We start from the raw sequence: 23,918 nt of genomic DNA, 5'->3' as shown, positions 1-23,918 counted from the left end.
ATCGAATCCCACGTCGGGCTCCCGGTGCATGGAGCCTGCTTCTCCCTCTGCCTGTGTCTCTGCCTCTCTCTCTCTCTGTGTGTGACTATCATAAATAAATAAAAATTTAGAAAAAAAATAAAAATAAATAAATAAAAATATTTTTCAATGTTTAAAGAGGCAATAGCATAAAAAGCCATAATCCTAGAATTCTTTTATTATTATAAACATAGATACCATAGACAAGGGAAAGAATTTGGTCACAAAGACATTTAACTGTGCCCCAGTTTATTACAACATTATATGTGTGCTAAATAAAAATAGAAGAATAGATTAAAAACCAAATAAAATCTTTGTAGAATGCAGTGATTTGCTGCACTTCCATGCCATTAATCTTGATGGCAGCAAATAGTTCTACCACATGTAAAAGCATATGAATTTCACAAAATACTTTGGAACTTGAGTATGAGATCTTCCACTACAGAAAAGAATTTTAAAAGTTCGATAATGTTTCTGGAGTTTAATTTTCCATCATTAAAAATTAGAACTAATTTAAAAATTAGAATAATAGCAGCTATTACATTTACATTTATATTATAATAGCAGCTATTTATTATTTATTATAATAAAACTAATTTTATGATGAAAATAGTTAACATTTATTAAGCATTTTATTACGTACTGAACAGTGTTCTAAACATCAAATATTGTCTCATTTAATCCTGACAACAGCTCTGCAAGGTAGACAACTATCATTATTCTCATTTACAGAAAAAGAAAGTGAGGCTTACAGAGAGGAGGGCACTTGCCCACATCACACAGCTACTTAGTGGAAGGGTACAAAGTGAGCCCACACAGCTAGGGGCATGCATACCTAAATACCATACTGTATTACCTACTTTGTCCATGTGTCAATTATTTCCTAAGGATAAATCCCTGTAAGAAGAAATGCTGGCTCAAAGAATATGCACAAATATTTAACATGCACATAGTTGAATAAAATATCACTCTGCATTCTTTAACTGGGGACAAGGATTAGATAGTAAAAAGAATAGAGAATTTCTCAACATAGTGAAATCTGAAACTAGCTCTTTAATATCAAAGAGTGCCCACAAAGCCATTTCCTTGAGAGTTCAAAATGAAAGCCAGGAGAAAACCACTCCTCATTTCTCTCTCATGAAGTACAAATACAATGTAGTGTATCCCTGAAGAAACTTCCAAGCCACTTTAAAATGCTAATTCCACCACAAAAGGAATAAAAAACTGAATGTAACTTTAAAAAATATGATCATAGGTAAAAAGCGTTTTTAAATCTAAGTATAAAGGACAAACCATGTGTACTATAAGCATCTTTTGTAATTAACTACTATTACTAGTAATATTTGAGCAATATTACACTTTCTGAGAGGTCTCCTCATTCATTAAATCCTCATAATCATCTTACTATATAATTAGGTATAGATGAAATTTAGAATGGGGGTTTTTCAAAAATGTTTTACTACAACTGAAATTAAAAAACATATGTTATATGTACAAATATAAGTAAGTAAAACAAAAAAAAGTGTATAAAAATACCTACTCTTACTATAAACGGACTGTGGTATTTGTACACCATTCTTTTTCTTTGTTTAATGCTGTCCTACTACATAGAATTCATATCCAACACCCAGTTTCTGAAACATTGGCTTACAGACTACTCAGTTTGAACCAAGGCTCTTACATAACAAATATCCAGGAATATACAGCCAGAATCAGACAGATATTCTGGTCTGGGCACAGGAGACAGATCCAGGATGAAAGTAAAGAGTAAAAGCACCTAGGTGATCCATGAAGTGGTATGAATATGATCAAAGGGAAGATGTATGGCGAAAAGGCTGAGGTTTGATGTGCCTGTAATACTTCAGTCCTTCTTGGCATCTAGTCCCAAGGATGTTATTTTTCAGTCTGTTCAAATGTCAAAGCAGGATTCACTTCTAGATCTGCTTTTGAATCTTGGAGTGCTACATAATGCTTTCCTCAGTTTGAACATATGTAGGAATACTTAGATTCTCAAAAATAGTTTAATCTGACTTCTGTTTCCTAACTTCTTTCTCATTGCTGACCATTACCTAATCTTTTTTTTCTTTCAATAAAAGCTTTCTGACAAAAGCACATTACCAAACTCTGGAAAAATGAATGCAAGAGAACTAAGCTTTAAATTACACATGACAGTATACAGTTGAACTCAGATACATCTTCAAAAGTACCTTTGGATTCTTCAAGATCATAAACTATTACTGATTATAAAGAGCTTCTCGAGGTTTTTTTAGATTCGTGGGGGGGGTATATTAGGTTTTAAAACCTTTGAAGGACATTAGCAATCTCTCTTCACTTTATAACCAAAAAGTTTCAATGTGGTAACTATTTTATTCTTTGGATTAATTTCATTTTGCTTAACAAAGCTAAAAGAATGACTTTTCATCTTTCATCATTTCAGTTATCTCAGACATCACCATAAAAATACCAAGTCTTCCTTTTAGAGAAAAATGACAAGGACATTCTGTAGCCACAGAGAGAACTTGTTTCTTGCATTTCAGAATGATCTACTAATGGTTATCCCAATTATAGATTATGAAGATCTATCACAGTAGTTTCATATAAAAAAACCTTGCTGTCATTTGAGAGAAGACATAGCCAGATAGCAAAATGATTACTCTATCTTAATTTATATACTGTTCTATTTTTAAATATTTTTTGAAACAACAGGTTTTAGCAGAAAAATTAGTGTAATTCATTGCTTTAAGTTTCATGTTTTCATATCTAGAAGCATGACAGATATTACTGCGATTTATCAATGAAAAAAACCAGTACCTAGAAAGGCAGAGTGACTCACCGAAGTGGAAAGACTGAGGTCAACAAACTAAGTTACCGGAGTTGGGTGATATTTCCATTGGTGAAATAAGAATAAAATAATGAAAACACAATAGACAATTCACAAAATAACTTACATAATTCACCTGTGAAACTTTTTTCCATCAGGGAAACAGTTCATTATTTAGCTGGATTGATGGAGGATAACTGAATAAACAATTGAATACTCAAAGAAACCTGACTGTCCTTATGATAAAAACAAACACAATTAAAATAATGTTCTATGTTATAGGTTATTAGGTGACACCTCAGCCTGAGGACCACACGACAGGTTAAGAGTTGTCAGTGCTTTGTGGGTCCCCTACCTTTGTCACTGTCCTTCCCATTCTCCAATGGTTACATTAGATTTCCACTCTCAAATCATCACAAACACAATTTTTATTTTTGCAAAGTAGAACTGATGCTTCTACTAACATATGCAATGTCATCAATAAGCTATCCCTTGTGGGAGCTTCAAAAAAGAAGTGAAATATGCAGACTTTTGAGAGGGTCCAGATTTCCCTGAAAGGCCAGTGAGAGAGACCATGTCTTTTCAGCCAGACAATGAGAGACTCAAGAAGGTTCACTGTAGTTTTTGAACAACCAAAGGAATAAAAAAAAAAAAAAATCCATTTCATTTTCACGGAGAAGAGATATAAAAAGGAAAAAGTTTATATTAATGCAAAAGAATTCCGACTACAGAGCAGTTGGCAAGGACTCCTTGTCCAAAGAAAGACATAGCAAGAGGGATTATTTCTCCAAAGGCTTTGAAGGAAAGGCAAACAAGTTGCCTTTGTGAATTGTTTAAAAGTAGGCACAGATTCACCCATGTATAAGATGATGCCCTTTTCTACAGGAAGAGTCTCAAACCACTGAAGCATTTTTATGACTTCTTTTGCTTTTATGCTGAGAAAGTCCTTCACCCACCCAGCATCAGATAAATATCAACTGTATTTTAGATTTGCATTTTTTACATTTAATTCTCTAAGTTGGAATTTATCTTGATGAATGGTATGAGAAAAGTCTTGATTTTTTTCCAAAAAGTTTTTTCAGTTATCCTAGTGATTACTGGTATGTTTATAAATAGCTTAGGTATTTTGTTATAGCCAAGGAATATCTAGGCATTTCCCTAATTCCACTTTATTCCTATCATTCTTGATATAATGGTAATCATTTTATTTGGAGGTGATTTAATATCCTTACCTTGGCTCATCTACATCTTCAGAAGCTCCAGACATAACCCCTGGGTTCTGAGAGCAGAGAGCACCACCAGGAAGAACTTTGTACTAACATGGGCAAGGGCCCTCTGTCTGGTTAAGCACACCCACTAGGCAGTCTCTGAAAAAAAGAATTGTTTTCCCTTAAGAATTACCATGGGAGAAGGACCCTGAGATAACTCAAAAACGTGAGAGCAAGAGGATAGTAAGGCAATGATGGTACACAGTTCCAGAAGATCTCTGAGAAGTCTTAGACAAAAGAACCAAAGAATGGAAAGTCTACCCTTCTAATTGTTTCTAGGTTAAAAAACAGAAGAAGATCTCAACTGTTTGGTTAGGTAATCCAATGTGCAATCAACCTAGTGAATTTCAGTGGCATTTTCTAAACTTTGCATTTAAGAGGCAAGGAGCAGCAAAGAGCTACTCAGGTTTCTGGCCGCCTAGCAAATAAACCTGCAGGAGCAGGCAAAAGGAATAAATGAGCAAAGGGAGTCACGTGAACTTGGCTTGGGAGTCCCAGAAGCAGTGGGAAACACTGGAGAGTTTGTAAATTAGAGTTCATGTCCCTGGAACACTTGCTCCTTCTAGTGGTGGCACTAGCTACACAAATGCAGCAGTTTGCACTCATGGAAATTCAAGCCCAGAACTGCTAGATACTCAAATTTTTCTCTTCACAGATTCACAAATTCTTAGTGAATTTCCTGTTTCTTCAAGTTTGGCAATTAATTAAATTTTCTTTCTAAAAATAGCTTTCTAAAAGAGGTTAAACCAGATATATCTCTTAGTCAGATTTACCCCATAGATCACCAGTGTGGAAACTCAAATTATAATATGATAAAACCCACAAGTCACCCAACTATCCAAACACCATCCCCTGCCCTTTTGGGCTTCATACGTGTCCCTCTTTTTTCTCGACATGACAAATTATGGCAAGCTACACAGCTCAATGGGTTCTAGGGTACATGTGAAGTGAGTGAAAGATGCTAGATTATCTCATTCACCCCATTTTAAGAATCAGACAAATTATGATCTTAAAAAGAAACTGCCATTTTGGAAATGAAAATTAATTACTATACATAATCATGTTGTTAGGTCAGACTGCTGACCCAAATTAAATCATTTTTTCTGGGGATCCCTGGGTGGGTCAGCAGTTTAGCGCCTGCCTTTGGCCCAGGGTGTGATCCTGGAGTCCCGGGATCAAGTCCCACGTTGGGCTCCCAGCATGGAGCCTGCTTCTCCCTCTGCCTGTGTGTCTGCCTCTCTCTCTCTCTCTCTTTCTCTCTCTCTTTCTCTCTCTCTCTTTCTCTATGTGTGTCTATTATGAATAAATAAAATCTTTTAAAAAATCATTTTTTCTATTGTAAGTAAAGAACAAGTCTTACATCTCCAAAAATATCTTTTTCTTTTTTTCCCATAAGAACGCTTAGATATTTTGCTTTAAGTAACAATGACTAAAGGCTCTCAAGGTCACAGGTTTTGCATCAAGCTAGCTTATTTCATTCTTAGAAGCAAAGGAATAAGCCTCAAAAAATTCATTACTTAAACTGCAAATCATTTCCACTGAAAATGAAAATGCTATAGAATGTTTAGCTTCTATACAAAGTACACTGATTATCTACTTTATTACTTACCTATCTAATGTCACCCTACTGCAATCCAAGTAAGTCAAAAGGTTTGAAGAATTGAGTCAACTCCATTGAGATTCAACTTATGTATCTGGTTTGTACATATCTATACATATTACCTTTTTCCACAGCCATTAACAGGATTGCTTTACTAGATGATCTTCATTAGTCATATAATGATCAAATTATGGTAATCTTGAAGACTTTCTATTTCTTCTTTTACTACATAGGATCTAAAATATATGGTTTCCGATACAGAGTGTCTCAAATATGTTCACTTGAAAAGGACTGGAACAGGGAAAGTTAATGAATTTTGACTATCCGTACACATTAGTCTCTTCTTGCAAATATCTAACTGCCATAAATTCTCCATTTTGTCCATACTTCTCCATCCTAAACCCTGTACAAGCAATATTTTAGAGGGTGGCTGATTTTGACATCAATTTGGAAATAATCAGCTTTAATTCCTAGCTGAGATCAAAACAAACAACTGTGGTAGAAGAGACCAGTGATGCCATAAACATAGCTGATTCAAATTGGAATTTGTTTTCTAAAAAAAAAAAAAGTTCCAAGTATTGTGTTTCCAACCCAGATCACTTTTACAACAGAATGCTATGAAAATGGAAAATGAGAAGAAAACCTAAGAAGTAATTTTTAATCCAGTCTTTAGAATTCTTATTTTACCAGTGGTACAATGGCAGTAAATAGCTAAAGTGAGAATGGGCTCAATGAGTCCATATGCATATTAAACAGCAGAAAGTATCCATCATTAGGTGTGATATTCAGAAGGAGAGAAGCCCTCAATCCTCTTCGGTTGAACACAAAATACCAAGACCAACCCAGTGGTCTCAAACCCCACTAGCAGGCCTAATCCTTTCATCTGTTCCCAATATTAATCTCTTTAAAAACACACTCATTCTTATGCACATGATTTACAGTTGTTATATTTTGTTTCTTATTATCAAAAAGTCTACAGAATATTAAAATTTAAAGTACTATCAGGTAAGTTACTCAAATGTTGCTGATACTTTATTTTATGAGGATGTCACTATGGTGGCACCCATACTTTCCAAGGAGAAAGTAAGATGGAAAGAGGAGAAAGGAAAAGAGAAGAGACGGGAAAGATAGCTAAACCCCACAATACTCAGCAATAAGAGTATGTGAGTTCCCACAAATTCACATAACAGAGCATGATAGCCACACAATGATTTGGTCATTAAAGCAAACTTTGTGACAATAAAACAATAATATTTACTGAACAATCACAATAGCCACAGAAAATCTGATATCCAAGAAGAAAGGAACAATATCAAAAAGACCTAGAGCATTAATGTAGATTGTTTTTCCTTTCAGCCCTGCTTTTTTGACACTGTAAATTCTGAAGTACATAGATCTATGTGAAGAATAGGAACAAGTTTCAGAGAATGATAAAGTTACCATATTTATTTTCATGTCACAAATAACAAATAGTCCTACAAAAACCTATTCATTCTATGAAAAGAAATTAGATTTCTAGGTGAAAATACATCTCCCATACTTGACTGTTCATAAAGGCAAATCCAGAGTAGTAGATTTACTCTGAACACTAAATGTCAAATTTACATTCTTCTCTACCACAGAAGTTGTACTTTTTTGTACAAAAATGACACATAGTATATTACTCTTTCTTAAGAAGTAAAAACTATTGGCCCTCATTTTGAGTTTCTTAACAGAGCTTAACCATTTTCTTTTCCTCCTTCATAGAAGAGGACTGCAACCGGCCAAGTACTTCAGTTTTTATTTCAAAAATGCTATGGAGGGGCACCTGGGTAATTCAGTCGGTTAAACATCTGCCTTCAGCTCTGGTCATGAACCTGGGGTCTTGGGATCAAGCCCTGCACCAGAGACCCTGCTTCTCCCCTCTGTCCCCCTCCCTGCTCATGCTTGCTCTTTCTCTTGCATTCTCTGTCTCTCTCTCTCTCTTTCAAATAAATAAATAAAATCTTAAAAACAAAAACAAAAATGTTATGGAAGTCAAGACAGTAGAAAGTGAAATGGAAAAAAGTCAGTAATACAGACACATGGCTCAGGTACCTGGGGGTTCAGTGGTTGAGTGTCTCCCTTCAGCTCAGGTCATGATCCCGGTCCTGGGATCAAGTCCTACATCAGGCTCCCCACAGGGAGCCTGTTTCTCCCTCTACCTATGTCTCTGCCTCTCTGTGTGTCTCTCATGAATAAATAAATACAATCTTAAAAAATAAATAAAAATAAAATAAGTAAAACACAGGCACATGTTCATTATATTCCAACTTACCTAATACACTGACAAAGGCATCAAAAAGATGAAATGTAAGCAGAGGCTCTTTCAGGTGACCATAGTAATCTGCTATGGTTTTAAAGACATCTTTTTCAAATCCTAAATACATAGGCTGCTTCAAATCTGAACAATTAGGCCCTGTTAAAAAGAGAGACAGAGAAAGAAACATTAATGGGACAATCATTTCTAAGGATTAGTCTCTGTGCATATGTGTATAGTGTGTATGGATATCAAGAATAGATAAGTTTTCATGGGGAAAATTGAGGTTATATAAGTTGACATTATACATTTGCTTACACAAATATTCTTTATGTATAAATCAAAATCTACTATAAAACAATAAGGAAAATCACTGCCTTACTTGCATTTTAAAAGAAACCCACTCTTTCTTTAACATCCTTCTGAAAGGCATTTTTATTAAAGTAGACGATGATTATTTTTCTTTGAAATATTCAATGTTTTCCTAGTCTTGACACAGTTGACCAGGATGATAATTAGCTCACCTGTGTAATAGACAAGTTATAAAGCAATTTTCAAAGCTTTTCGTTATTTTATCATTGCTATATTATTAAATCCTAGAGTCGGAGCGGAGTTAATCAATTTCTACCTTCAATTAAACTATTTCAGACTAATAAGAACTTATACTCTTTTTCTTAAAGATAGTCTAAAAAGGAGATTTTACATTGTGTCCTGTAATTCATTCTGATTATAAAACGCTCTATTTGATCCCCAACCAACCTTCAAAAGACAGTGTATCAAGCAGAGCATATTTCAAAGTTGGGGTAGCTATAAGAAGCCTGGAACAATGTGGTCCCAGCCATACCCTCAGCAGAAGAAAGGCAAAGATCCACTTGCATCTGGGGCCAAAGAGGAACAAGAAGAAATGCTTAGCTCTCTATAGATACGGCAGCAAATGCCCCCAGGAATCCACACACACACACACCCCACAGATTTACACTGCCAAGTGGAGAGATAAACCAGACCTGCCTGTGCCTTGAGGGAAATGGCAAGTAGCCTCACGAGGAACAGTTTGGCCAGTCCTCTCAATTTCCACACAGCATGGGAGAAAGAAGAAAGGCAAGTGCACTGGCCAGTTCTGGGCCAGCAGAACACAAGACTAAACAACTAAGACACAAAGAGATCTCTACCCTCAGAGCAACAAATGGTAAGACCAGCAAAAGCTGAAAGAAAGCCTTTCTCCAGAATCACTGCAACAAAAGAGAAAAGATAAAACTAAAAAAAAAAAAAAAAACCACAGTGAAACATTCTGGGCCTTCACATTTCTAGGCCAATGGGACAATGTGAAATTGGCTTTGTGTTGGCCTCCTTAAAACCCTCTTAACTTTTAATAATCTGTATACTTCGAAAATAACTTAATTTGTTTGACTAAAATAATTAAATTATGGAAGATCTATAGGTGGTACCATGTTAACCTAGCAGCCAACACACAGTCATCCATTCTTGCTTGCTTCCTTCTCTGAAATACCCCAAGCTTAGTCAATTGAAATAATTACCTTGATATATCTCAGCAAGCAATCCACATTGCCTTGAATTACTGCCCCCTCCAAGATAAGTATGTGCTTGATTGTAAGCAGTTATATCCCTTTATGAACATTTCATCTTTCCCGTTAAAAATTTACACAAACAAAACAAAAGTTTCTGTAAAAACACAAGTGCACAGTGGGCCCCATGAGAAGAGGTCTTATTTCTAAGACTTTTTTGTTTCTTAGTCATCATGAACTTCAGAATATCTCTTATACATATTATTCCTGACAGATCTTGGAAAAACATTGCCTGCATCCATTTTTTTTCTTTTTTATTGAATCCTTGTAATCCTTGTAATGTATATGCTCAAAGAAGAAAAACACAGTTAACATATTTTTGTATTTACTATCAGGCCATCATTCTGTGGCCAACCATGAGGCTGACCAACAGGAAAGAATGTACACATGGTCTTCCAATGGTCCTGCAAGAGGTGAGCAGCAAATTTACAGAAAAGGAGGCAAGAGGCCTTCAAAATACCCTATAAATGAGCCCGCCTATCCTTCCTGTTGTTCCCTATTAGATGACTATAATGGGAATCTAGACTCAAGAAGGATAAGGAAAAGGTCAAAGTAAATTTGGGAGGCCAACAAGAATTTGGAAAACTTATTATTATCACAAAACTATTCAAAGGACCTCCTTGCCTTTGGTCACCTTTTTCCTTTGACACATAAACAAGCATTTTTATGAAAATGCCAAACATCTGTAAAGCACTCATGCTTGATCCATATAAGACATGTCCCTGTTCCCAAGAACTTCTACCTAATATAATACCATCTCATATACATAGAGAACATCACAAAGTTGCTCTTTACATCTTGCTCCTTCATTTTTACAAAATTCCAGTCATTCTAATATTCCTCCAGCAGTTTTTTGTGGCATTATGTTTACAACTCACTTGAGGGAAAAATTATACTCTTCACTACATTTTAATCACCATGGAAAAATCTGTATCACAACCACACCTTAGTACATATTACAGAACATATTGTAGCCCCTAGATTTGTTTTACTGGCTTCTTCTATTCTTTACCAGTTGATCAACTTCCAAATCCTTGGTTTGCCAGGAATTCAGAAATGGGTAATTTAACTTTGCATTTGTACCTTCTATCTCATCATTGCCAACTCTGACCAAAGATGTAATTTAAATTTTATTTAGTTCAAATGGTTGAGCAAGAAGAAAAAAGCACTCTCCCAAGCTAAAACTACTCTACATCTCAGAGGTTTCAAAATATTAGTCAGAAACCAATGAAAATTTAATAATTAAACACAGAAAACTTTGGGCTTCACACAAGCTAATAATTGATATTCATATTCAGAATGATAGTATGTAATCATTGTCCATATACTGACTGAGATGACCTACAGTAAACTACATAGTTATCTTAATTTCATTCAATCAGACAAAACAGAATCAGACATTTCAATCAGACAAAACTAACACCAGCTCAATAAATCATTCAGAGTCTACTTATTCAAAATTTTATTACATCTATATCTATACATGTGAGCCCTAACCAAAAGGTATCTTTCTGAGGCCATCTTTGAGGATGAGAGGTCCCACAGACAAACATCATCATTATTAGTCAGCCAAATAACTAAAATTCCTCTCACTAAAATCACTTGTTTGGGTTAAGCCATTAACTATCCCCTCTCTGGGTTTAGCCCTCTAAAAAATCCCCAGAAAAATGGCAGTGTTAGTGAGATACTATAACAACACATTCTTTATGGCATCTATGATAGGCAACGAAGTGATATCTATGCCTACGCAATGGACTGCCTACGCCTATGCAAATCCTCAGAAGGACCACCACAATCCAGGCCCCATCACCTTATATCCAATTACTGAAAGATGCCTTCATGTTTCTCTGCACACACGTTCTCCTGCTTCCAAATCATCCTGCTTATCAGTCAGACTAGTCTTCTAAAACATTGCTTCCCCACTTAAACTGGTGCTCTATAAAAGGCCAATAGTAGATAGGATCTGCTGAGCAAACTGAGATTTAAATACACAGCATACACAGGAATATATGTTTTACAAGCTTTATACATAAATACAAGCCTTATAAATAAAAATGTATAAATTGTAAACAGGCAGCTATCTGCAAATATTATATTCATTATAACTGATTTTTCTTGACTGTAATGAAACAGTCAGAAGTAATTTGGACTTTATCTGTAGTGTGATTACATCCACCAGAAAAGAGAACCACAAAATTCCTTTAAAAATATTCCATAACTCAGCCCTTTCACTAAGTCACAAATTCATCACTAAAAGCACACTAGTCCCAAAATAATTAACTGCCAGTCTCACAGGTGTCAAATCAATGTTCAGGCCATTGAACAAAAATATTTTCTAATTCAGGGCACTAATTTCTGTTAATCTTATAAAACTGGAGGATAATTAGTACTTACAATTTGCCAAACACTTCATAGCTGACAGTACCCAATGAGGAAGTTCTTCTGCAGAGAAATGAAAATAAAAAGATATTTTATCCAGCTGCATATAACTAAAGGAATTATATACATACATAGTATCATAAGAGTGTATAAACTGTGCAAATAATAAGAAACATATCTGCCAATCACACATCTCAAATCACTTATTAATATAGCAGAATGTTTAACAATTGGAAAGTTTTCTATCAGCCACAGTGTCACATGTGCTCGTACAAATGCCTGCCCACAAATTGCTCTAAGGACAAGATGCACTTCTTAAAGCTTTGGTGAAAAGGAGAAATTTGATAGTTCATCCCAAAGAAACAAACTAATCAGTTATCCTAAGAATTAAAGAAGGAAAAGAAAAAAACAGAAAAAGCAAAAATATTAGTTATCAACTATATTTTTGAATTCAGTTCACCAACACTTAAAAAAGGGAGGGGGGTAAATTCTGTATGTCCATTGTCCAATATAACTGTCCTTTTGCATGTTTCAATTTTCAAAATGTTTTAGGGGAAGGAAGTTCCACTGACATACTGATATAGGCTATTAGTTCTTAGATGGCCTTAAAATAATAATTGTTAACATTGCTACAAAAAATCCCAGCTGAGCCTTTCTTCCTTGGTTTCTCCCCTCCTGGTTCTGACACAGATATATAATGAGATGGACCAGCACTCATGCTTCCACTTCTCCATCTTCTTCACTTTGTGAAAAACTGCAAAGACACTGGTTGAACTATGTCAGATCTAATGAACCTGAGCCTTGTGGAAGCGTCCTTCTTTCTGAAGAACTTAGTAAGACAAAAGACGACTGATTATCTAAATGGTAGGTAAAAGTATTAATGTTTGCTATGCTCAAAGAATGTGGAAGGATTTTAGATGTATTTCAAAGGCAATAACCCCATTATTCTATGTAATTTAATTTTATATGTTGATATTAACCTACAACTCACAAAGTCATGAATTTGTTTCCTGATGTCCCTCATTCCAGATACAGACACTACCTAAAAGACCAGGTGTTGGGATCCCTGGGTGGCGCAGCGGTTTGGCACCTGCCTTTGGCCCAGGGCGCCATCCTGGAGACCCGGGACCGAATCCCACGTCGGGCTCCCGGTGCATGGAGCCTGCTTCTCTCTCTGCCTATGTCTCTGCCTCTCTCTCTCTCTGTGTGTGTGTGTGACTATCATAAATAAATAAAAATTAAAAAAAAAAAGACCAGGTGTTTCAAGTTTCAAAGACACATTCTGCTCCTGTCAGGAATCAGAGCCTAGAAAAACCTCCTCCCCTCTCACAGCTGCTCAGGCTCCTTCTGGTAGAGTTCTGTCTTGCTTCCCAGGAGCCTCCAGACCTAAATTTAATAATAACTTATAAAAAATCCAAAAGTACTATAGCATACTCCCACATCCAATGGTCATTCTAGCTCCAGCTCTCCCCAGGATCAAGGGTTGGAAGTATTTACAAAAGAACCATTCAAAAACCATCCAATTCTGGCCCATCCCCAATCCAAGAGAAGAAAACTTTAAAACCCATTCAGGGATTCTGGACCACTACAAGTAGGTACCATATCACTATTTTTCCAAATTAAAAAAAAAAAAAAAAAAAAAAAAAACAGGATAGGCAGCTGCTAAATGTCTTTTTTTTCCTGATTTGTAAACTGGGAGAAAAGGTATAAAAAAAATTAAAGCATCTTCAGCATTTAAAGGGCTTTATCAACAAGAATAAAAAAGGACCTAAACCAAGACTCTCCCAGAAAATCTACCACAGAGACACTGTAACGAAAAGGTCAGTGAGAACCAAAAATCAGTCAGACCCACTTGAAACCTAAAATCAATCTCTAAGGCCCAGTCAGTGGCAAACTAACTCAAGTATTAGGTTAGGTCTTTTTTTTTTTTTTTTTTTCGGTTAGGTCTTAAACTTACTTTTCAGGGATTTTCCGTGAATGATAAAGAACTACTTAATGCCCTATATAGCTAACACTGAACTAGCCTCTGGATGGACTGTGCTGAGGCTTTGAGTCCTGGATATTCACCTTTCCTTGTCACTTCCTTAATCCACATAATTATTTAAAAGATACGAGGAAGTGAGACACCGCTATGAATACTGAGGGGATACATTTATTGAGGATTTAGGGAAGGATCAAAAAAAAAAAAGCTGATGGGACTGTGCAGTCAACATAGTGGGTCAAAACAGGACCACTAGCATGGTTTTTAGGCACTTACTTGACTTGTCATCAAGGATGACAACTCCCTGCTTGCTCACACTGTACACATTATGGATGATGAACTTGGAGTTGACCAGTTTAATGTCTAAGACTTCTTCCAAAGAATCCAGGCCAAGGACTTTCTGTAAGCTGGAAAGATACATGAAAATTAAGTACTTAAAAAAAAAAATCAACATTACCCCAAAACCTGGCATGTAAAAGATCAATCTTTAAAATGTGTTGTTTTCATGCATTTCATCCAATCTTTGGCAAAAAGGCTAGAAATTGAATATGATGAAACAAATTTAAAAGATCCTTTGGCTATTAACAGATTGCCTCACTAATTTAATAACATAATGCTTCGATGCCAAGAAATATATTTCATAAGTAAAGATATAAAAAACGAAAGCCAGCTTATCCAATGATGAGAAACTGCTACTAGTATGTCTGTGAAGGGGAAAAAAACCTTCTATATAACATCATTTACTTTAATTATCTATTGTATGCCAAATATCTAGGAGATCAAACTTACCACTGTGTTTCATTAAACATAAAGCTTCAGTGTTATAGGAAGTTTAAGAACTTTGAAGTTTCTATTCTTAGCTATTCTATAAATGACGGTAGAAAATTTCCAGAATTTAGTTAAATTATGTTTGCCAAGCAGCACAGCTGCAAATAATACAAAGATTTTAATACATAATTTCAGAAAATCAAATATGCAGAAAGTAGTAGAGGAGCAAAATTGAAAAAGAAAAGAGAACACTGAAAGTTCTCATTAATATAAACTGCACATACTACGATAATGTCATAGACTTCCATATCTCTTCGACATTGGCCTCTGTCAGCTGTCTGCGGTAGACAAGACGGCAAGCTGGCACCTCTCCAATAGCAATACTGTGACGTTTATACCACATCTCAGAGTTCTATTTGGGGGGAGGACAGAAAGAAAGAAGAAATATTTCAATAGACAAGACTATGATTTTACCAGAAATTTCTTTGGCTTGGTTATTTGTAGCTTGATTTAAAATAATAACTAGAAATATAAACTAACTTTCTTTGCATAGACTACCAAGAAGTAAGGTATAACTCTGAAGGATCAGGTCACATTTTAAGTGAGTATTTATAAATTACAAAAGAACTATGGCAATTAGCATGACATTGACTATTTCTTTCCTGTGGGAATTCCAACTCATCAATGAAGTAGCCATGAAATAAAATTCAGAATTAAGTCAAAGGATATCCACCAATATTCATACGCTGTCCAAACTGAGTGATTGTTTGAAATAAACTTAAAGTCTGTTACTTTCAAGAAGTCTCTATTTTTAATAAGCAAAGATCAAATAAGTACAATGTTGAAGAGCAGACCCAGATGTTAGGCAACTGCAGAGGGCAGTAAAAACAAGAGCTCCACAGGACAACTGGAGATAGTAAGGAGAAAAACTACAGCTCAGAAGGTTAAATAATATGCTCAAAGTCACACAGCTTCACCAGTTCAAAATTCTCAGTATCTCCTTTCTCATATTTAGGCTACTAGACATTTGATTCTTAAAACTTCCTTTTTGTAATCACAGAAACTTTGAAGTTTTATTTATTTTTAATTTATTTTTAAATTTTTTTTTATTTATTTATGATAGTCACAGAGAGAGAGAGAGAGAGAGAGAGAGAGGCAAAGACACAGGCAGAGGGAGAAGCAGGCTCCATGCACCGGGAGCCTGATGTGGGATTCGATCCCGGGTCTCCAGGATCGCGCCCTGGGCCAAAAGCAGGCGCCAAACCGCTGCGCCACCCAGGGATCCCGAAACTTTGAAGTTTTAGAGGAAAAACACTTAAGAAATTATTTACAAAGATTTTCTGTAATATTTTTACAAAAGTATCATGATAGAAAAATCTTATAAATTTGGAAAAACAGCCAGAAAGTTGTTTTGTGATTCTGTTCTTGCAGAATTACTCAATTACAAAAGAAAGTCAAAGCCCATGTGGATTTGTGAATTTTGTTTAAAGTATCTAAATTAGGTGTTCATTTTTGAAGACAGGCATATAAATGATTGCATTTGCCTAGCAAAACTGCTTCCAAAAGTTATTTTAAAGAAATAGCATGGGGCCACCTGAGTGGCTCAGTCAGTTCAGCATCCAATTCTTGGTTTGGGCTCAGTTCATAATGCCAGAGTTGTGAGATCAAGCTCTGCATTGGAATCTGTGTTGGGCGCAGGATCTGCTTGAGATTCTTCTCTCCCTCTCCTTCTACGCCTCCTGCCCTATCCTCACACTCTCTCTCTCAATAAATAATTTTTTTTAAAGAAAGAAACACCATGGATATATTCAACTATTTATCTGTAAACATATTGCTCATTACAACTGTTCACTAAAAAACTGGAAACAGTGTATATTATCTGACAGTAAAATACAGGATAAATAAAATATATTACTTTTATATTAGACAAGATACAGATATTAAAAAATCATGTCAAATGTCTAATAACATAAAAAAAGCTAAGCACATTGTGAAGAACATGGGCTATGAAAAGCTCAACATGGTCTCATTTTTGTGTTAAAAATTTGTATGATAAAAAGGATACACCACATAAATGTTAATATCAATTCTCTCTGGATGATATCATGAGTAATTTATTTTCCTTTGTTTCTGCCTAAAAACAATTCTATTAAATAAATGTGTAACATCAATAGTAATTAACAGTTACTGAACACCTGTGTGCCAGCCATGACTCTAAGCACTCTATAGGTATGACCTCACTTGATTCTAACAAGCCTACCCCAGAGGGTACTATTACCATCTCAGTTTCACCATTAAGAAAAATTTTATTAATTTATTGAGAGAGAGTGTGTAAGCATAGGGCAGGAGGGGTAGAAGGAGAGGAAGAGAAGAATCTCAAGCAGACCCTGTGCCCAACACAGATTCCAATGCAGAGCTTGATCTCACAACTCTGAGATTATGAACTGAGCCCAAACCAAAAAAAAAAAAACAAAAAAAAAAAAACCACAGAAACAAGCCCAAATAACTGGTAAATGTAGGAATCAAGATCCAAACCCAGTAGTCCAATATCTTACTTTCCACACTGTACTGCCCCTCAACAAGCACAAGTTTTATTTTATTATCATATATTTTTTATTTGTATAAATGGTGAAGCAAGAGAAAAGACAGAATAAAACAAAAACAAAAACTAACAAGCAAAGAGGAAGCAAAGATAGCAACCAGGAAAGTAGAACAGAAAAAAATGAATGATGAGCTCAAGTTCTTTAAGAAAAATTGTTTCTTTTTTTTAATATTTTATTTATTTATTTGAGAAAGAAAGTGAGAGAGAGAGAGAGAGAGAGAGAGAGAGAGAGAGAGAGAGAGAGAGAGAATGAGCTGGGAGAGGGGCAGAGTAGAAGCAGACTCCCTGCTGAGCAGGGAGCCCAATGCAGGACTCGATCCTGGGACTCCAGGATCATGATCTGAGCTGAAAGCAGACACCCAACCGACTGAAAAAAGGAAATCAGGGGCACCTGTGGGTGGCTCAGCAGTTGAGCGTCTATCTTTGGCTCAGGTCGTGACCTTGGGGTCCTGGGATGGAGTCGCCTATTGGGCTCCCTGCAGGGAGCCTGCTTCTCCCTCTGCCTGTGTCTCTGCTTCTCTCTCTCTCTCTCTCTCACGAATAAATAAATAAAAATCTTAAAAAAAAAAAAAAAAGAAAAATGTCTGTTGAATAACCACTCTATCAATGGGAACATGCTAGATGTTGAAATGAAAATGTTCAAAAAAAATGTATCTGATCTCATGCAACTTACATTTTAATTTTCTCTAGACAGGAACTATCAGCTAGGCCTTGATTAAGTACTCCTCATTAGGAATGAATTAAAAGTTCTCAAATACCCAAAGTATTTCCACTTTGTTTTCTAATTATCTATTTTTGTACTGTATGCTTCACTAGACTATGAGCCTTTTTAGAGTTAAAACTGTATCACATATTACTGTATCCGTGGAGCCTAACAAAATACATGGTACGCAGCAGACACCCAATAAATATTTGTTGAATGACTAAATTAATGATTTCCAAATATTATCTTGCCTTTAAGTTCCAGGATCATTATCTCCATCTGCCTATGAGACACCTCTATTTAATACAAGCCATGTTTATCATCAAACATACTTAAAACCAAATTCATCACTGTCCTGACAAACCTGTAAGCCTTTATGGAGTCTCTATTTCTGTCCTGGTGTCATTCTTTTTCCTGAATTATCTTTGAAAAAATTGGGACGCCTGGGTGGCAAGCAGTTGAGTGTCTGCCTTCGGCTCAGGGCATGATCCTGGGGCCCCAGGATCGAGTCCCACATCAGGCTCCCTGCAGGGAGCCTGCTTCTCCCTCTGCCTGTGTCTCTTCCTCTCTCTCTCTCTCTCTGTCTCTCATGAATAAATAAATAAAATCTTTAAAAAAAAAAAAAAAGCCTAAGCTTCTTAACTATTATTCTCTTCAAAGAGAGAATACAATCTCTTCAGGGGAAAAAAAAAAAAAAAAAAGGGTTTTCTTTTAATTAAATTGCCTAAGGGGATCCCTGGGTGGTGCAGCGGTTTGGCGCCTGCCTTTGGCCCAGGGCGCGATCCTGGAGACCCGGGATCGAGTCCCGCGTCGGGCTCCCGGGGCATGGAGCCTGCTTCTCCCTCTGCATATGTCTCTGCCTCTGCCTCTCTCTCTCTGTCTCTCTCTATGACTATCATAAATAAATAATAAAAAAATTTAAAAAAAAATTAAATTGCCTAAAATGTTTACATCACATCTTTGCAAATAAGTATGAATTGGACATCTATTAGACTATATTAACTTAAAAAAAATTTGTGAGTACAATTCTGAAAAAGTGCCATATAAAAGTTCTTCTCTGTTTTATTTTTTTTTAATTTTTTTTAATTTTTATTTATTTATGATAGTCATACAGAGAGAGAGAGAGAGGCAGAGACATAGGCAGATGGAGAAGCAGGCTCCATGCACCGGGAGCCCGATGTGGGACTCGATCCCGGGACTCGATCCCGGGCCTCCAGGATCGCGCCTCGGGCCAAAGGCAGGCGCTAAACCGCTGCGCCACCCAGGGATCCCCATATTTTTTAACACTGTCTCAATCATAGTAGCCTTCTACTAAGAATACTTTTAAGAAAAAGTATGCAAAAAAATTATATTCTATTCTACAATAAGCTTATTAGTTTTTTTTCCAAAACTAGCAGAATCTACCGTTGTTCATCTATTAGGGATCATTCCACAATACTTCACACCCTAACCTTCTTACTTTCAACTGCTAATACTTAGAACAAAATTCAAGAGTATACAAAGAGAGAAAAGGGTAACTTCTAGAACACAGAAGAAAAGGAGATTATATAAGGGAGTTGCCACAGAAACCTGCTTGGTCTGAACCTATGAAAATAGCTACTATGTATTTGGTCAAAATGTCAACAGGCAAGAGAGAAAGAGGCCAATAGCTAATCTTTCTCTGTTACTGTTCTCTCAGCTATTGACACATAAGCTAGTGTTTTAAAGTACTTTTAGACCACTGTTCATAAAAAGAAGTAGACTAAGGCTGGTGGTTTACAGATCCCTTCCTACTTCTGGCTGCTGTAGCCTCACCCCCAGCCACCGTCACTACCACATCCATCCCACCCACTCCACATCCACCTCCCTGCCCATCTTTCAGTAACACACTTACCATCACAACCGGCCTTACTGGGATGTTCTCCTGTGAAGTGCTCTGTGGGGGGTCATTCCATTCGGGAAATTTAATAACATCCTTTTGGTATGCAGGCTTCTTTGGATATGGTTTCAGGGGTGAAGAAGGAGGAAATCTAAAAACCAAGAAGGAAATCTTTATTACTGCTGTCAATGGGAGACATAGGGGTATTTTAACAATAGTTCTCATTTCTTGCATCCTTGAGAATTTATGTAATAATTCCAAACTTCAGATAATAAATGAGGTCATACTCAATCAAATTATCACATATGGCTTACTGTACTCAACATGGGATTTTTTGTCAACGTTCATTCATTACGCCTATCATAAACATTTATGAAGAAAAACAGGAATCGAACATGTGATACATTATGAAATAAATAAAATTTGTTCTCTTATCAAATGATTTTCATGATTAAAGATGTTCTTCACGGGCTGCTAAAGTAATATCCATTTCTTTCACCCAGCTTGAAATCCTTACCACCTCGCAACTCTCTCCAGAATTTATAGATGGTACATATATAAATAGAACTTATGGACAGATGAATTCTCTGTGATACTTGCTGAGAAAGAATATATTGGCACAAGACTCTTACAGCCTAATATTCATTTTTATAACTAATTCAGGTATAGATTAATCCTCTTTCCTTTGTATATGGAACACTTCACTTAGAGGGGGGGAAAGCTACCCAATGTCCTTCTTTGCCCTTTTATATGCTTCTCTGTCCCTATCCCTCCAAGACATTGGCAGCATCACTCCTTGGACTAACACAGAGAAGCCTAAGTACAATCTAACTCTCTTTAAGCTAGTCTAGACCGTATCTGATAAAGAGTAATAGAAAAGTAGTTAAATACAAATTTTCTTCAGAGGAGCTTTTTCTGTTTGTTAGAAAGAGAGATTGCATTGCCTTGAAAGAGTAACACAAGAACTTTTTTTTTTAAAGATTTTATTTATTCATGAGAGACACAGAGAGAGAGGCAGAGATACAGAGGGAGAAGCAAGCTCCATGCAGAAAGCCCGATGTGGGACTCGATCCCAGGACTCCAGGATCACACCCTGAGCCAAATGCAGACACTCAATCGCTGAGCCACCCGGTGTCCCAAGAATTCTCCTTCTTAATGTTGACATGGAAGTCAGGAGGTAGTTTACTTTTTATTTATTTAAGCCAAAACAAAGGTTTAAAATCTTATCCATGATACCCACAGGAAAAATAATTCAAATAAACAATAAAGATCTTATTCTTAAGAAAAATGCATAGAGATATAAAGAATTTTTAAATGTCTATAGTTTACCAAAAAAAAGTCTGTATTGAGGTGAATCAGAAGAATCACAAATAATAAGCACTATAGAGGAATATTTCAAGAATAGTCACAAGAGACTTGAAAAAGGGAGGCTAATGAAATTGAGTTTCATCTTCTCTGAAAAGAATATCCAATAACTACACTTTATTTGAAAAGTCAGTGAGAAAAAAAAATGAAATTAAATTGAGTTAAAGATAAATAAACTGAAAGACAGCTTAAATTTTTTAATCAAGTTATCTCCAAGGCAGGTATTTCCAAACAATTCCAAAATACAAATTAAATAAATCTCCAAAGCCAGTGAAAGTTACTCTGACTCTTAAGTAAAGGCTGACTTGCAGAAGTCCGATCCTATTGCTAAGAAGCCAACAATCACAAAAAAGTCCTACTGCCCTACTGCCAACCAAAGTATATAGGACGTGTGCACACTCAGGTACACGCACACTCTCTCACATTTACACACACATATAATGTTACAAACATGTCCAGGGAGTTCACAGGTCACCCATCTTTCAGTTCCTTAAAAATTAAACACCATCCCTACCCCTCACCCCACCACTAATACCCACTGCTTACCATCCCAACTCCTTCAACTTAAGTGTGAAAATATGACCTGAGTTCCAGCCCTAATTCTCTCACCAACAGTCTGTGTTGTCTTCTGGCAAGTAACAGTGTGTCTCAGTTAAAGTTTATTCATTTGTCCAATAAAGATGACCCCATAAATGTTCTCCTGGGTTCAAAATGTGTTTCCTGTATTCTCACACCCAGAAACAATTAATACCTTCCAAAAACCAAAGTGGTAGTTCTCATGTGAAGAACTGTAATAGGAGAGCTACCAGGGAGCCACATTCTTCCTTCACCCTGGGAAGATGAGATCTCTGCCATAATATCTGCAGCTGTCACAGCAGGTGTGGGATCTTTAGGGCAATCTGGCCAAAGATAAAAATGCAGCAGAGCTCCCCCTCATGGACTTCTTTTACTGCGTGCACTGAGAGTTTTCCCTGTAATTTTAACACTCCAATTATGTCAACTCAGGCTTCAAAGCCTGTCAGAAATGACCTAATCCAAATGTCACATTTTTCACTTGGGGAAATGAAGCCCCAAAAGAGGAAAGCAAACTTACTGAAAGCCTCACAACGAACAGGCTGAGAGAACAAACCATCTTGCATCAAAGATTTGCAAGCCCTATTTATTTAATAGGGACATTACAAAACTTTATTGAAAGACACTAATGATGTAAATTGATAGATATATTAAATAAGAAGATTCAACACCCATATTCAACAGTAAAATGTCAATGTCAATACTCCTCATGAAGATAGATATTTATGAAGAAATTCTGATCAAAATAAAAAGTTTCCTGTGTTATGCTGAGTGAAATAAGTCAATAGGAGAAGGACAAACATTATATGGTCTCATTCATTTGGGGAATATAAATAATAGTGAAAGGGAATAAAAGGGAAAGGAGAAAAAATAAGTGGGAAATATCAGAAAGGGAGACAGAACATGGAAGACTCCTAACTCTGGGAAACGAACTAGGGGTGGTGGAAGGGGAGGAGGGCGGGGGGTGGGGGTGAGTGGGTGACGGGCACTGAGGGGGCACTTGATGGGATGAGCACTGGGTGTTATTCTGTATGTTGGCAAATTGAACACCAATAAAAAATAAATTTATTATTTAAAAAAAGTTTCCTATGAAACATGATAAGCTGACTGTAAAATGTATATGGAAATGCAAGAGGCCAACAACAATCAAGACATTCTTGGGCAGTCCCAGTGGCCCAGCGGTTTAGCGCCGCCTTCAGCCCGGAGTGTGATCCAGGAGACCCGGGATCAAGTCCCACGTCGGGCTCCCTGCGTGGAGCCTGCTTCTCCCTCTGCCTGTCTCTCTCTCTCGCTCTCTCTCTCTCTCTCTGTGTGTGTGTCTGTCATGAATGAATAAATTAAAAAAATTTTTTAAAAAGACATTCTTAAAGAAGAAAAACAAAGTGAAAAAAAAATAGAAAGAAAAACAAAGTGAGGTGACTTGCCCTACCAGCTACCCAGGCTATTTAAGATAACACAGTCGGGCAGCACTAATGGCAAAGACCATGGACTCTCAGCTTCAACATCACCGACATTTTGGGCTGGGAGCTGTCCCATGTACTGTGAGTTGTCCGGCAGCATCTCTGGCCTCCATCCACTGGATGCTAATAGGACACCCTCCCACGTGAGATAACCAAAAATATTTCCAGACACTGTCCCCTAAAAAATGGTTCCCAGGTGAACATCATGGGTCTAGACAGACAATCTAAAACAAACATACATATTTATTTAGAAACCTGATTTACAAGAGAAGAGATATTACAGATCAATAAGAAAGTATGGACTGTCCAACTGGTTATCCCTTTGGGAAATGTGAAATTGCATCCCTGCTGCAGAGTGTACTTCCAAAGATGTTTTACAAAGGCACTTCCCATCCACATGGTCTTTTACAAGTGATCTTGCCACTACCCTATCAAGAGGTACTCTGAGTGTGTTTCTCTATTCTTTTGAGTCTGGGTGATCCCACTCCAACTGCTTTGGTAACTAGAAGATGGTAGGAATGAGACAGCCCTTAACTGGCCTGGAACGCCCTTCCTGTCTCATAGAACTCCCAGGCTCGTTGCCAAGCTCTTAGAAAACAGCCATCAGGTACAAAAGGGCCACACCCCTGAGAGCAGCATACTGAGATGTGCCTAAGCAACA

The 23,918-nt window shown here is 36.6% G+C and overlaps 1 protein-coding gene across 1 annotated transcript in view; it reads right to left on the bottom strand.

Moving 5' to 3' along the window:
• Positions 1-23,918, bottom strand: part of DEPDC1B (DEP domain containing 1B) — an 84,929-nt gene that overhangs the window by 28,933 nt on the left and 32,078 nt on the right. Inside the window, exons 3-7 of the mRNA XM_055331994.1 lie at positions 19,875-20,010; positions 14,981-15,108; positions 14,205-14,335; positions 11,963-12,010; positions 8,004-8,144 (exon numbers count right to left, since the gene is read on the bottom strand). Of these exons, the coding sequence (XP_055187969.1) occupies positions 8,004-8,144; positions 11,963-12,010; positions 14,205-14,335; positions 14,981-15,108; positions 19,875-20,010 (584 nt within the window). The remainder of the gene's footprint in view (positions 1-8,003; positions 8,145-11,962; positions 12,011-14,204; positions 14,336-14,980; positions 15,109-19,874; positions 20,011-23,918) is intronic.

This window comes from Nyctereutes procyonoides, unplaced genomic scaffold (assembly GCF_905146905.1).
Source record: "Nyctereutes procyonoides isolate TBG_1078 unplaced genomic scaffold, NYPRO_anot_genome, whole genome shotgun sequence".
Lineage (NCBI taxonomy): Eukaryota > Metazoa > Chordata > Mammalia > Carnivora > Canidae > Nyctereutes > Nyctereutes procyonoides.
The sequence above is the reverse complement of the archived record's forward strand: the minus strand, read 5'-3'. Positions and strand labels throughout refer to the sequence as shown.